Raw genomic sequence first — 16,322 nt, forward strand, 5'->3', positions numbered from 1 at the left:
GGGGAAATAGGGGAGGGACGGTGGGGGGTGGGAAGCTGGGGAGAGATAGCAAGGGGAGAAATGCCAGATGTAGGTGATGGGGAGGAAGGCAGCAAATCACACTGCCACGTGTGTTCCTATGCAACAATTTTGCATGTTCTTCACATGTACCCCAAAACCTAAAATGCAATTAAAAAAAAAAGAAAAGGAATCCTTGACATACGTTCAGCTCTTTGGCCTACGTGCAGTCTCACAACAGTGCCCCTTTTATCACCAAATCTACTCAGCAATGGGCTGACCTGCAAAGTATTTAAGGACTTCCATGCTCCCGACCATCCACAAGAATCTGATAGTGTTGGGCACCAGGATTGGCTCTTAAAACATAAACTCAGAAAGAGTCATGTCTCTGCCTCCCTCAGTGGTTCACACACCTTAAGAAGGCAATTTGGTCCCTGAATTTTGCTGTCCCCAGAAAAGAAGCATGCCCTCTCAGTTGACTCCCGGGTAGCGAGTAAGATGAAAGGAGGTATATATACCTGTTTGAAACATTCAGAGTTTCTCCTTACTGCAGGCTGGCCTGATTGCTGTACCCTCCAGGTGGCAGCCTGTCCAAATTGGGCCTGAGGGATTCAAACTCAATTCTGGATCACATTGCTCTTTGATTCCACTGATAGTAGTCCATGGAGGCAAAGCTGAGAACAAAATGGGTCTCTCTTTTATAAAACTTACCCTGTCCCTCCTAATAGCGCTTTATGGATAAAATATTCTGGTGTAAAGTTTAGGAGTTGATGGGAAGAAACGAAAATGTTAGTGATTGTAATGGGACCCACTAAACTTCTGCTGCTAAGGGGGACAACACCAGGTATTCCTGGAGAAGGAGCTCCTGAGACTCTGAAATCAACAGAGAAAGAAGAAATTTTCACGAGCTTTTTTTCCAAGCCATCCTGACATCTTTCCTCCCCATGGAAAATGCGCTTGTGTGTCTCCCAAAGTGTGTAAGTGCCTTACGTTTAACTGTGTGCTGGATTTGCCTTCCCCAGACATTCCTTTTTCCATTTCACTTAACCGTACCAGAGAAGTCTAGAGACAGAAGGAGATGGCATCATTTCCTGAACCTCCCATGCAAAACACCTGTCAACACCGCCAGACATCTTTCCCACCTCCACTCTTATTCTGTGGGGTGAATGGTTGCTAGTGAATGGTTACCAGTCTGGTTGCTAGAAAAAACAAGACAGATTAGGTAGACTTTCCTCAAGCTAGCACTCCACAAACGAGGAGTAGAGTCCATTATTCTATGTGAATCGGGAAACCTGAGATCCAACAGCAGGCTGAAGAGCTGTATGTGATACACTGTCAATCTATGTCCCTGAGCAATATAGGTCCCACCTGCAGAGTCACACCAGTTTAACAACACTTTCTCTCCAGGGTACCTTATGCACTGCTGGCATGTACTTCTGGAAAGAAACACAGGAATTAATTTGCTTTTGAACTGAGAATAAAATGACATACACCTCAGGTGTGGTCTTGTGAGACCCTCAACTCCTTTAGGAAACAGCACCAGTAGATAATGTAGCCCTCAGCTAACTCAGGAGTGCTGTTTAAAGTGAATTTATCGCCGCTTACATATTTTCAAGTGGGACACCAGACTCATTATTTATATACACCTTGCAGGAAGTTCTTTCCATAACAGGAGTATGCAATTAGAAAATGTGGTAACAAAATGTGTCACTAACACATTTGTGAAGTGAAAAGATCAGTGACAGGATGTTGTTTCTGAAAGGCATTCATGTCAGTCACAGTCTACTGATCAGATATTCTGGATGACACAATTGTGCAAGATGCTTCTCTGCAGGTAAAATAGTGACATCTGTGCAGTCACTAGTGTATTCTGCTGTATGTGACTGAATTCCACAGGCCAAATAGAAAGGCCAAGATGGAAACATAAGGCAAAAGCCACCTTGAACGTATAAGGTGGGCCTGGATGATTTATGCACTGTGTCCAGGTGGTCGGCTCTGAGACCCTGGAGTGGGGTTCAGAGTCACTGCTGACATAAATATTGCCTGCAAGCTTCCTGTATCATCCTCTTGCTTACAGTTCCCTTGACAATATCCTTAATTAAAAGCTTCATGGCCGGGCGCGGTGGCTCACGCCTTTAATCCCAGCACTTTGGGAGGCCGAGGCGGGTGGATCACGAGGTCAAGAGATCGAGACCATCCTGGTCAACATGGTGAAACCCCGTCTCTACTAAAAATACAAAAATTCAGCTGGGCATGGTGGCGTGTGCCTGTAATCCCAGCTTCTCAGGAGGCTGAGACAGGAGAATTGCCTGAACCCAGGAGGCGGAGGTTGCGGTGAGCCGAGATCGCGCCATTGCACTCCAGCCTGGGTAACAAGAGCGAAACTCCATCTCAAAAAAAAAAAAAAAAAAAAAAAAAAAAAAAAAAGCTTCATGAGATAAAGTGAACAGGTTTGGTTCAAGCACCTGTTGATGGAGTGGCCTATGTAGAGGAACGTTCTCCAGAAGCCAAGATGTGGGAACAGAGGACAGTGTTGGGAGGCAGTTCCCAGGGTTCATGCACACGTTTGCACATCCTGCAATCAGAGGCACTGCCAGCTGTTGTTCTGTGTACTCTTTTCAAGGATGTTTATGTTGCAAATGGTCTTAGAAGATATTTCCTTCTGAAATGCTGGCTTTTGAACTTTTAAAAATTTTCCTTCAATATTTAAGGGTACATTTCCACTGTTTTCTGAATCACATTAATCTTGCTGAGATGCTTTTTGTTGGTTTAATGGAACAATATTTTTGGTAGGTAATATGGCTTTTCTATCTGGATGGACTTTACTTTGGTAATCTCTCCTTTTCCCGTAATGTGTCTAGACTTGGGTTTCTTCTTATTTATCTCACTTGGCATACACTATGTTTCCTGTACTTGTGGAATCATATATTTCATCACATCTGGAATATTCTCAACAAAAATTCTCAACTAAATTATCTTCTACTATTTTCTCTGTGTTATTACTTATGATTACTCTTTCTATATTTCAGATTAAACTTTGGATACTTTCTCATTCTACCCTATAGTCTATATAGTCTATCTTTTTGGGTCATTTTTCAGAAATATGTATGTGTATACATGTACATACATATATAATATATATAATATTTTCATGTATTGCATACATATGTAATATAAAATAGCTAATATTTGTGTATATTACAGTTTATTATGTTACATACGTAATACATATACATATATACTCACAAATGTATACAAATTATAGTTAATTATCTTCAAGTTCATCTAATCTGCTGTTTATTGACTTAATTTTTAATTAAATGATATTTTAATTAAGTAAATGCTATTTGGTTCCTTAAAAGCTGAGTAATTTTTTCTGAAATTATGTTTGGTATTACTTGAACGTATCAATATCATTTTAAAATTATTAAATGTTTCACACCTTGAATACATATAATACAGTTGATACATGTTGCTAATAATTTGTTTCTAACAATTTTAGAATTTTAAGTATTTAAAACATAAATCTTGTCTTGTTCTTGCCGTTGGCATTGTTCACTCTTGCTCCTGTTAGCTTGCCTCATTTTGTTTTTTAGTTTATTTGTATTGTATTAGTGTGCTTCTTTATTTATGATGTTTATTTAAACATGTATAAGCTCTGAGTTGGCAAAATCCTTTCAAGTTTGAATTCATAATAGATTTCTACAGAGAAAGTATATATTGAGGCTTCCATGTACTGGGGGAACTTAATGTATGAAATCCCTTACATGTTCTCAGCTTAGAGCTTGCCTGAACCCTGCTCAAATGTAGTGTCATTCAGAACACCAGATCCACGCAAGAACAGCTCCAAAGCATCAACATTCCATCATAATAATGGAGTTATTACCCAAAGCCACCGCAGAAACCTGGAGATTAGTTTTCAGATTTCTAGTGCCTGATGACAAATATTCCCTGCCTTCTTTTCACTGGAGGCACAGCTGTTCGGAGGACCGTCTAGTTCATCGGCATCGCTGTGCCTTCACATGGAGCCTACTCTGCCATTCTGCCACAGGCCATTCACCTTAAGATTTCTAAATTCTAGTTATCGACAGTTTTTCCCCCCTCTCAGTTTCTGTATTAGTGTTTCAGTTGGCTGTTTATCTGGCTTACTTCAGATTCAAAAACATACTTAATCCATTGTCAATTCACATTAACACGGCCAATTTTCTTAGTAGAGTGCATTTAGGGTGGAATGAGGTTAAGGCCACTAAAACATACAGTCATCACAGAGTATATACAGCGTGACTGTGGAAAAAAAATATAATTTGCTCATGTACCCTAAAAAAGATATGACAGCCACATTCTATTGTGTTTATTCTATGATTTAAATGATTATAAACTTATATAGATACCATACATGACATGCTATTTTTTCGTTATCTAGAAAAATGATTGTCATATTGATTTAAAAATCATTTGTGTATTATTTGTTATTGATATAAAATTAGCATGTTTAATTACATGTTACACAAGACCATTTTATTATATTATTTTTATATAATCCATACTTTTATTCATAGCCATATTATTAGTCCCACTCTTTACTAGCTCTATGCCCTTATGAACTTATTTAAAATCTCTGTTTCAAATTCCTTCTGTTTAAAATGGGAATAATACTAGTGTGTGTTAGTGTATGTTATATATCTTATATAAGCATTGTTAAAAAAATCAGTTAATACATATATAAATTAATATATTAACTTAATTCATTACTATATTAATTTAGAACACTGATTAACACACATTATCCATTAATAATATGTTAACTTTTTAAAGAATATTTTGTTTGTTGATACGAGTTGTGTGCCTTTGACGAAAGGAAAGGCAAAGGTGCTGTAGGTAAATTTACTCTAATTACCTAGAAACTTTCTGAGAAACTTAGCTGGAATAACTTCTAGTAACATAGTAAGGGTGGCACATGCTATAGTTAGGTTTATATATGAATAACATTATATTAATTGGAATAAGCCAGGCACAGAAAGATGTGGGAGCTAAAAGAATGTTTACAGCCCCTGGAAGTAGAGAGTAGATTTGGGGGTTTTAGTGTCTGGGAAGGGGAGAAAAATGGGGAGGATGAAAAGAGGTTGGTTTATAGATACACATGGATAACCTATTTACTTTTCTACAATCTTTATGGAGAGTTGAAATGTACATGGTTTCTTTGTATCTCTCCCATTGCCTCCCATGTTCTTTTTCCTTGGCAAAGTCATGAATAATTGATGTTACAAAGGACATCATTAGGGTAAAATTCACATGTGATAAATGCATCGATTAGGGTCTGGCTGGGAGTTTTACTGCACAGTGCAGTGCTGTGGTTAAATGTGTGTGAGCTTAACTGTGCTCCAATTCCAGCACTGTAATTTAACCAGCTTTATGGTTGACATGGGCTCCCTTGTCTTTTTCTATAGTTTGTAGATCATTGTTAAAAATGTCCTAGAAATTTTAAAACATTAAATTACTACACATCAAATACCTAGAATATTAATTGATATTACTGCACAATTGTTTTAGCAATTACTACAAATATTACTGTACTTCCACTACCACAGCTAGTATATATGCCTAGTATTATTATCATTGCATTTCTCTTAAAGAACATGTATATTTAAACATGTTTGACATAGTTTAGGGTTTAGACAAATGAATTCCTTATAAATACAAACTAGATGGACTGTTCATAAAATACAAGATCTCTAAGATATAAATGTTAACATGAAAATTCCACAAGTTAATATATGTGGTGTTTATTCCTTTTTTAGTATACAGTAAGACAAGATGTAGACATTGATATTATGTCTTTTATTGTATGATGGCTATAGAAAAGTTAATTAACATGGGCTTAAGCTCTATTAAAAGTTTTCATTGTTTTACATACAAAAATCTATAGGTGACTTCATACCTAATGTTGAAAATACTGAACACTTTTCTTATGAATTGGGACTAAGGCAAGAAATAAAAAGATAAAAAAGGAAGAAATAAATCTGTCTCTATTTGTAGAGAAGGATATTATATGTAAAAAATGTGGAGAGATCTACTAAACATTACCAGAAATAATAAGTGAATTTAGAAAAGTAGCAATATAAAAGTCAGTATAGAAAATTAACAATATAGCAATATACTATCAGCAAACAGTTAAAAACTAAATTAAAATTAAATTTACAATAGTGCTAAAAAAAGAAGTGCTTAAAGAATTTAACAAAGGGCATTACCAAATTCTATATTGAAAATTAACAAACATTAATTAATGAAATATAACTAAATAAAGGGATATACCAAGCCTGTGGCTTTGAAGAATCAGTACGGCACAATATCAAAAAATGGTTTTAGCTTGTTTTCTATAGAAATCGACAGACTGATTCTGAATTTCATATGAAAATGCAAAGGGTAAACACTAAAGCAATTTAAAATTTTAAGGCACCAAAGAAGCTTTAAAATTTTAACTTTTAAAGCTTAAAAGTTTAAAAAGTATAACAAAGTTGGACTTTGCACCTGACTTCAAAAATTAGCATTAAGGTACAACAAATTAGACATGTGATACAGGCTTAAGGACAAACAGTTCACTGAACATAATAAAGACAGAAGCAGACCCACACTTTTAGGACCACTTTGTTTTTGAAAAAGACATCAAAGCAATCCAATGAAGTAAGATGCAACAAATGATTCTGCAACTGGTTGGCTACTTAAAAATAAAGTTTTTGTAGAAACAGGGTTTTGCCATGTTGCCAAAGCTTGTCTTGAACTCCTGAGCTCAGGCGATTTTCCCACCTTTGCCTATCAAAATGGTGGGATTACAGGCATAAGCCACCCCCACCTGGTGTGGTTGGCTACATTAAACAAAACAAAACAAAACAAAACAAAAAAAACCCTACCTTCTACTATACACAGAAACTGATCAATATCATAGACCCAAACCTAAAAGTTAAAATTTTAAATCTTCTAGAAGGCATAGAAGATTGTTTTCTACAACAAGTAATAATTATAGAAAATTGATGAGTTAGGCTTATTTATCATGCATATCTAAAAATATAAATTTTAGTATTTCTCTGATATCACAGACTTTAAGCCAGTGAGAAACAAACAACTCAATAAATTTAAAAGCCCTATATTATGATTTTTAGTGATTCAAATAAATGTAGTTACCACATTATGTGTAGCAATATAGAAAAAAAGAAGGGCAATTAATAAAAAATGAATCTGCTTCTATTTTACATTAGAAATGTAATTAAGAACATGGGCTCTGGACTTAGCTGAATAACACTGGGCAAATGACTTAAATTATCTGTACATCACAGTTTTCATCTATAAAGGATGGACAACAACCAGTTAATATATTTAAAATATTTAAAGTATTTGCCAGCATATATGGTCTACATAAATGTTTGATGTCTACATGTACATACACACTATACATATGCACACAGACATGTATATATGAAGTTATGAAAGCTAATGCAGTGAAAAGACCATGGGTTATCATACTGCAAGATCAAAACACAAGTTATTGTAAATGGTAGACAAAAACCAGGCACCTGTGCCTCTGACTTATTATATTATACCTTCCCCACAGATAGGTCACTGGCACCAAGCTGTGGGAACCAGTGATCGGAGCATTAGGAAAATAACTTAGGACCTAGAAATATCTGTCAAAGTAAAGGGACGGGGATGAAGGTATTCTGGAGCAATGTACCCTGGGTTCTCTTAGAAGGCTCTACTCAAAGGTACCAGTCATTGATCAAGTCGATGACCAATCAAGTATTTGAAAAAACAAAAACAAACAACAAAAAAAGTAGATTATATAGAACTCCTAACACTGTTAAATACTTCATTTTCATCTAATGAGGAATAGATGTTGGAATAATCACTAATTTTTTTTACATTCTACATTCCTGATAAACGTTGTCCAACTGCTTTGGTGAAGGGATGGGAGCAGAAACCATTTCTTAGTGTGTTGTGGAATTGGCATGGGAGAAAATAAAACAAGTAGATCAGAATCTCTCAGATCTTGATGGTGTATCAGAATCTCAAATTTAAAAACTATTTATTGTTTGTGCAAGGAGGCATAGATTTATCAACTTTTCATTTTCCTAATAAATTATGTAATAAGGAAATAAAATTACATAGACTCTTCAATATCGTTTAGTTTTGTAAAATACCATTTTAACATGTAGTCTCCCACATCAAAGTATGAAGTTTAGAATCTCAAAATATAATATATCAATATATAAATTTAGAAATTAGTAATAGTTTTCTAAACTCTGAAATGCAGCCATTAATATTTATAACTTAAAAGATCTTGAACAGGTCAAGAAATAAGCCTATATCTCTGTTAAGGTTAAAGAAAAACATAAATTAACACATAAAGCAAACTTCTGGAGCTGAAGGAGGGGGCAGACATTAGAAGTATGGGTAGAAATTAGAGTATTAACCCTCAAAAATACAGAATGCTCACTTAGCAACTTCAATAAGTCATTTTTCCAGAGGCAATCATGATTCTTAAGTATATCTTACTTTTTAGGATAATACAGACTATGAAATAAAGCATTAACACAAAATTACATTTCTTCAACATAATACAGGTTGCAGAAAAGTGATTTAGTCAATGAAATAACTTAGAAGCAAAGCAAAAATGACCTTTGCCACAGCAATGTGATGTTGCACTCTATATAATTGAATAATTCTTTGAATATTAAACAATGGAAGCCGCTAGTTTCCTGGAACAATATGTTTACAGATGCAGCGCATATTTGGGTGTTTAAATTTAATGCTTTTGTTTTTACTTTTCCTTTCTGAAAGACAAAATCCTTCATGGCTATAAACTATTTCCCTTACATTCATGTGTACATTTAAATATACTACTAATGAAATAGTATATTATAAAACACTTTCTCAACACATAATGCTCCATACACATAAAACATGAGAAGAAAACAAATCTAGGATGAAAGAAAAGAATAATTAAAATTTATGTATATTCTATATTTTTAGAAAATATTTAAGCATTTTAATTCATTGATTATTAATAATTCTTCAAATTCCACTGATAGATAAAAACATTTCACCTTGACTTGATAATAATATTTAACCCACACATGTAATATGTACAGAAAAGGAGCATATTAATTAGTCTTTCCTGAATAAATAATTTTGGTTGACAAGATCAAAAAATCACACTCGGAGTTCTCTCTCAATCAAATGCCAAGGAAATAGCTGATGCCTGCAGCATTCTTAGCATTTAGGGCTTATACAGGACCCTAAACTTTTATCTGTTTCACATGAATTTTATGCTTACCTCTATTCCATTTCTGTGGTTTCTAATATCTGTTAATAATAACTGATCATAATTCATATCATAGTTATATAATTTTATTAAATGTGACAATATGATTAAAATATAAAATTGAGGTTTGGATTTCTATTTAAAAACAATATTGAATGTCTCAGACTCAATGAAGGTGGGCTATACAAAATAATTCTTATCTAAACAAATGTGTCTGTGGGATAACTCTAAAAGAAAAGCGATATAGTTTTGTAAAACTTAAATAATATTCTACCTGTGAAGATGCTTTGCAAGTGTCTGTTTAGCTGTCTCCTTCATTATAAGTGGCAAATTTAAGAATTCACATTTTCCCACTAATTGAAGACAAGAGAGGATGTATTTTGTGCTTCAACATTGGCTCCAGGGAATAAGGATAGGGAGTGTTGGAAACAAAATCAATGTAAGGAGAGGAAAGCTTTTCTGACAATTAGAACACTCCTCAAATATAGAGGTTTACCTAGCAGAATATGATTTTATACCAGGGGCTTTATCGAGTAGAAGTTTGTCCTAGATGTTTTTTTAAGTTCCTTTTAAATTTGAGATTTTATGATAAAGTTCATTCATATTATTTCTTTAAATGTTCAGAGCTATAATAAGAATTTATCCTCATAAATGATCATGATAGTGTGCTGTTGTAATACTGACCGAGTTGGCATACCTCAGCCAAAAGTCAAACCCAGCCTAAGTGGAAAAGCAGGTCAAACAGAAAGAGTGCACAGCCATTTCTGACAGTATAACTTACTTTTTAGGGTAATATAGATCTTCCAAAATCAAATGATCTCAGCTCTAAATATTCAGAGGAAAGAAGATAGGACAACTACATACTAAAAAGTATAATATAACAATCTTCTCATAATTAGGTGTCAGAAATTACCTACCTTTCAAAATGTGCATATAGTTGAAAGAATTAGTAACTATTAAGAGAAAGTAACAACATGCCTCAAATGTGAAAAAAAATAAATGACAGAAAGATTAAAACACTATAGTAGAGCTTCCGCACAGCAAAATAAACTGTCATCAGAGTGAACAGGCAGAATGGGAGAAAAGTTTTGCAATCTATCCATCTGACAAAGGGCCAATATCCAGAATCTACAAAGAACTTAACAGTTACAAGAAAAAAACAAACCACAACATCAAAAAGTGAGCAAGCAATATGAACAGACACTTCTCAAAAGAAAACATTTATACAGCCAACAAACATATGAAAAAAATCTCATCACCACTGGTAATTAGAGAATTGCAAATCAAAACCATAGTAAGATACCATCTCATGCCAGTTAGAATGGCAATCATTAAAAAGTCAGGAAAAACAGATGCTGGAGAGGATGAGAGAAATAGGAATGCTTTTATACTGTTGGTGGGAGTGTAAATTAGTTCGACCATTGTGGAAGACAGTGTGGCAATTCCTCAAGGATCAGAATCAGAAATGCCACTTGACCTGGCAATCCCATTACTGGGTAAATACCCAAAGCATTAAAAATCATTCTACTATAAAGACACATATACATGTATGTTTCTTGTGGCACTATTCACGATAGCAAAGACTTGGAATCAACCCAAATGCCCATCAACAACAGACTGGATAAAGAAAATGTGGCACATATACACAATGGAATACTATGCAGCCACAAACAAGGAAGAGTTCATGTCCTTTGCAGGGACATGGATGAAGCTGGAAACCATCGTTCTCAGCAAACACAAGAACAGAAGACCAAGAACCACATGTTCTCGCTCATAAGTGGGAGTTGAACAATGAGAGCACGTGGAGACAGGGAGGGAACATCACACACCAGGGCCTGTGGGGAGGTGGGGGCTAGGGGAGGGACAGCTTTAGGAGAAATACCTAATGTAGATGACAGGTTGACGAGTGCAGCAAACCACTATGGTACATGCATATCTATGTAAGAAACCTGCACATTCTGCACATGTACCCCAGAACTTAAATTATAATAACAATTATAATAGATAGTTGAAACTTAGAAAAATTTTAATTGTAATAAAAAAAGGCTTCCCCTTTAATGCTAATGTTATTCACACACACACACACACACACACCTCTACCCTATAGCTTTATATTTAAGTATTCAAAGGCAGTAATTTGAAGGGACGCACAGTGATTCTCAACCATGACTACACATAAAAGTGACATGAGGAGTTTTAAAAACTCAAATCCATGGGGCCCCATTCCAAATCAATTTAAGCAGCATCTCTACAGCTGGATTTGGAAACTGCAGTCTAAAACAGGAAAGCTTTATATTTGCCTTCCTTCAAAACACACCACACACACACACACACACACACACACACACACACACACAATTTTATGAACAATACTCATTTCTAAGGACTTCACCTTGATTAGTTCAATTGCCAAGTAGTGCATCACTAAATGTGATAGAAGAGAGTTTCAAATCATCCACTGTTGTGATTTATATTACACATGTTCTACTAAAGTTTAAAACATCAGTGTTGTTTATTGACTTGTGCTCATGGCAAACATAATGTACATTTTACATAACAAAATGAGAAATATACCAATGGTCCAACACAAACACTATATTGAAGAACAATTCCTAGTTCTTACTGAAGCTTGACAATACAATCAAAGTAGACTGCCTGAAGTAAAGAAATGAAGGCCTTAGTCTTTTGTGTCATTTCAAAAATGATTACCTCTCAAACAACCTTGAACAGGCTTATATTTTGATTTTCCTGGCATTGCTGAATTTGAAAGAATTCAGAGAATACTGGTTCTTTTAAGAAGAAAGATTAAATATGGTTCTAAAAACAGTAAATCATTTTTCTCAACAGGAAAAAAGACAATGTTCCAAAAATATTTTTTATGAAAATCATAAATGTCCCAAGACTTTTTCAAGTAAGCCTATTAATGCATAGTTCTTCATCTGTTCATTTTTTTCTTTTGTGTATGCATTTTTAAAATACTTTGCTGAGGCTTTCTAGAAATGCTGATTAAACTTCAAAGCCTGAACTCCAATAAAATAATTATTCAAAACTGGTCACATTGCATAACAAAGTTTACCTTTCAAAATTATATCTTAGTTATGTCATTTTAGTAAAGTCTTTCTTTGTGTACCTTCTGACAACCCTCTTTCCCACCACATCCCTAGCTCCTGCACCAACTGTATTTGGTAATGACCTCACCTCCAGTTAAGACGTGCAATGGAAATCTCACTTATAATCTCCTCTTTATAAACTGAGCTGATAGTAATGAACAACCATTGTGGGTCTGAAATAGAACTTGTAGGAATATTATCTGTAATCAGAAAAAAACTTTCTATAGATGCATGGGTCTACAATTCAGACAGATGAGTAAGAAAGGCCTCCACAGGAAGACTGCTTCCACCCTGAATGTAGGGCCCCACATCCGGGACCCATCATATCTGGCTTCTGGTTAATCTTTAACATATCAGGACTACTCGTGGGAGGATTTAAAAGTTGAAGCAAGGAGCTTCATGGACCCTACTGAGCTTAGAATTTGGAGCTCTTCGTTATTGTTCAAATGTGTTTACATCTGCCCTGTCGTAATTTGCAAGTTTATTCACAAAATTAGGTGAGCCCAGAGCTAGAAGAAAGATCTTGTGATCTCTTACCTATCTTCTATTTTCAACTCTGACAAGCAGATGTTGGAACGTAATAAAATGACATTTACAAGAAGGTACTGGCTTCTGTGGTCTTTGTTCTTTATCCAGTAGTCAACAGCCTTGGCAATACTTTCTTATGGTGGGGGGGAAGGCGGGGGGGGACAAGCTGATGTCCTTAATTTGAGATTCAAATCAAATAAAGTCTTAAAAAAGATTAGTAAGTATAATTTCACCTAAATTCTTACTGTACAAAGATTCTACTTAGTTTTTATTGTTTTATGTAGCTCAGGCTTATCGCTGTCAATGCAAAAGCTAAAGATTAGGATGGATGGTCCACAGTGGAAAAGTCACTAACAGAAATAAAAATGGTGATTTAGGGTTATCAAAGACATACTCATTTGAAGCATGTGTTTTGTAATGTCTTTCTGTATAAAGAAAGCATTTGTTAAAAGTGACATTTATGCAAATAAATATTAAAATAATAATTAAATATGGATTATCTATAAGATTGGTTTTGTTGATAATATTAATAAGATCAGCTGATTTGTAAGCCAAGGTATCACCATGTGCCCCATACACAAAGAGAAAAATGAGGAAACTCCAAAGAATTGAAGATACACCTGAATTAATCTACTTATACTAGGTGCTTTCAGTCTTGAATGAGAATGTGAGGGCTATTTCTTACATGTTATGTAACTCCAACATCATCAATCAAAACTCAGAATTCCACTTATAATTGGAACATGGTGTCCTATGAAACTAAATTGGGAAAGGAAGGATCACCTGCTAGGAGCAACCTAAAAAGAGTCCCAAACATGTCAGAAGTCAGCAGACTTCCGTTAGCACTCTCTGGGGATAATGACATCCTAGGCACAAACCTATGGACAGCTGGCACATATTTCCAGTGTTGAGAAAGACATACTTAGTTGGATGCCAGTACAAATTTCCAATCTCTCTACCGCTGACTCAATTTGTTCCACCATCTTTGTTCACTAGATAAGATTGAGATTAAATTTTTTCTTCCTCTGTAGCTATTCCTATGAGCTTGAAAATTACACTCTGCATCCTTCATTGTTAAGTCAATAAATCAGTATAATGATTTATATATCATTTTCATGTGGGAATTAATATGAGTTAGATTCACTGTCTAACAACATGAATTCTCTAAACTTGCAAATCCAAGTCCCTATACCATGTTAATTTCACCAAGAGCAAGGCCATGTTGGAAGGATCCCCTTCTCCTACCCGTAACTCCACTTCTGTATACATCTATAAAAGTTTAGCAGGTAGACATATGACAGCTTCACTAAGGATACACAGCACTTGGCACCTGGCATGTATTATGTATGTATTTAATTAAGAGCATGGTAGTGTTCTTGCCCAGATTTGTAATTGTAAAAGGCAAGTGGAAGTTGTAGGCAAATATTTGCTCAGACAAATTATGATTCATAAGCAGGTATCCACAAAACCAAAGCATATAAAAGGTAAAAAAATTCCAGAAATGACTTTTCAGTAAGCACAATCAGATACGAACTGAGGAAAGGTTATTTATGGAATTAATACTCTTTAATAAGAATATTCAAATTGTTGCTTAAAGAAATATTAATATCATTTTGTTGTTGTTGCTGTTGTTTTTTGAGACAGAGTTTTGCTCTTGTTCACTAGGCTGGAGTGCAATGGTGCAATCTCAGCTCACTGCAACCTCCGCCTCCCTGGTTCAAGTAATTCTCCTGCCTCAGCCTCCATAGTAGCTGGGATTACAGACGCCCACCACCACACCTGGCATATTTTTGTATTTTTAGTAGAGATGGGATTTCACCATGTTGGCCAGGCTGGTCTCAATCTCCTGACTCAGGTGATCTGCCCTCCTCAGTCTCCCACCAGGTGCTGGGATTACAGGCATGAGCCACAGCACCTAATTGTTTAATTACAGGGTAAGGTCCTTCTAGGGACACTGCATAATATGCTACACTATCTTTCCAAAATACGTATTTTTTAAAATCTAAATTTGTAAATGTATCCAGTCCTTAGGATTTCAGGTAAAAGACAGTGAGCCTGAACTCCTTCCTTTCTGTAATATAAGCACGAAAATTTATCGATGTCTTATTTAGGTATGTTTGTAAAAATACCAAAATATTTTAACAATATGGGACAATTATTTGGGAGGAAAAATAATGTAGAAGAGAGAGCAAAGGCACTGAATCAGAGATGACAGCAAATCCTGGCTTCAATGTCAACTAAACATGTGAAACTTGACAAATGGCCTTTTTAATCCTGTTTTTTTTTCATCTAGTAAAAGAGGTTTTTGGAAGCTTAAATGAGATAATATAGGTGATATGATATTTAAAAAGGTAATTGTAGTGACAGATTGAGGCACATTTATTGCTGTTAATATAATATTGATCACTAAACCTATTGTACAGCATGCTAACATTTCTGACCTCTTTTCATGCAACAAAGGAAGTGTTGGTTTTCATATCTGAGGGTTTATAGCTTTAGTATTTCAAACCTTAAAAGTTCTGATACAGAAAAAAAAACAAATATACATTGAATCATATTCTAAACCTGTGAGATTATTCATATTGTTTTATAAGTTAAATGAATAATTTGCATTATCACATTGGATAACCAGTAGTTTTAATCATTTACTAATAAGTACGTATCACTTATTTCATACTAAATGACTGTAGGTGTCTTTACCTGAAAAGAGTAGGTATGACCATCTGAACCACAAACAGGGCTGGGATAGCCCAGTGGGCACTGCTTGCAGGTGGATGATATGGAACCTCTCCACTGCCTATGGCCTACTCCTGCTTCTTTCATCCTGTTAAAAAAATAAAGCAAGCATATTGAGCATATTTATTTAAAAATATACATTTATATTAGCTCATTCCTCTTCTCCACTGCCATTCCAACTGCTGAAGATACATTAGAATCAATAAACTATTCTCACTTTCAATTTATTATTTCATACCATATTTTTCATTATAAGCTTTTGATTTATATCTCAACGCTTGCCTCTAATAAAACAAGAATACGTTCCTTAAATATATTCTGCTGGTCACATATAAATGATAGTGATATTTCTTCATGTGAACCCTTTTGATAGCCCCAGAAACAGAAGTAACACTTGCTCAGCAATCAAGGACTCACACATCTGGCACCTTCGTAAAAGCTGTCCTCACATTCTGTTAGGAACAATTTAAAACAAAAAACACCTAATTCACTGGGTGCCTAAAAATAAGAGGCTTACACCATGGAATACTATGCAGCCTTAAAAAAGAATGAGTTTAAGATCTTTCAGGAACATGGATGAAGCTGGAAATCTTCATTATCGGCAAACTAACACCAGAACAGAAAACCAAACACTG

The 16,322-nt window shown here is 35.0% G+C and overlaps 1 protein-coding gene across 7 annotated transcripts in view; it reads right to left on the reverse strand.

The window, feature by feature from the left end:
• The window catches only part of SPOCK3 (SPARC (osteonectin), cwcv and kazal like domains proteoglycan 3), a 547,888-nt gene that overhangs the window by 166,841 nt on the left and 364,725 nt on the right, over positions 1–16,322 (reverse strand). For all 7 annotated transcript variants that reach the window (XM_037732657.1, XM_017512130.2, XM_017512129.2 and 4 more), the window contains one exon: positions 15,652–15,775. In XM_037732657.1, the coding sequence (XP_037588585.1) occupies positions 15,652–15,775 (124 nt within the window). The remainder of the gene's footprint in view (positions 1–15,651; positions 15,776–16,322) is intronic.

This window comes from Cebus imitator, unplaced genomic scaffold, assembly GCF_001604975.1.
Source record: "Cebus imitator isolate Cc_AM_T3 unplaced genomic scaffold, Cebus_imitator-1.0 Scaffold462, whole genome shotgun sequence".
Lineage (NCBI taxonomy): Eukaryota > Metazoa > Chordata > Mammalia > Primates > Cebidae > Cebus > Cebus imitator.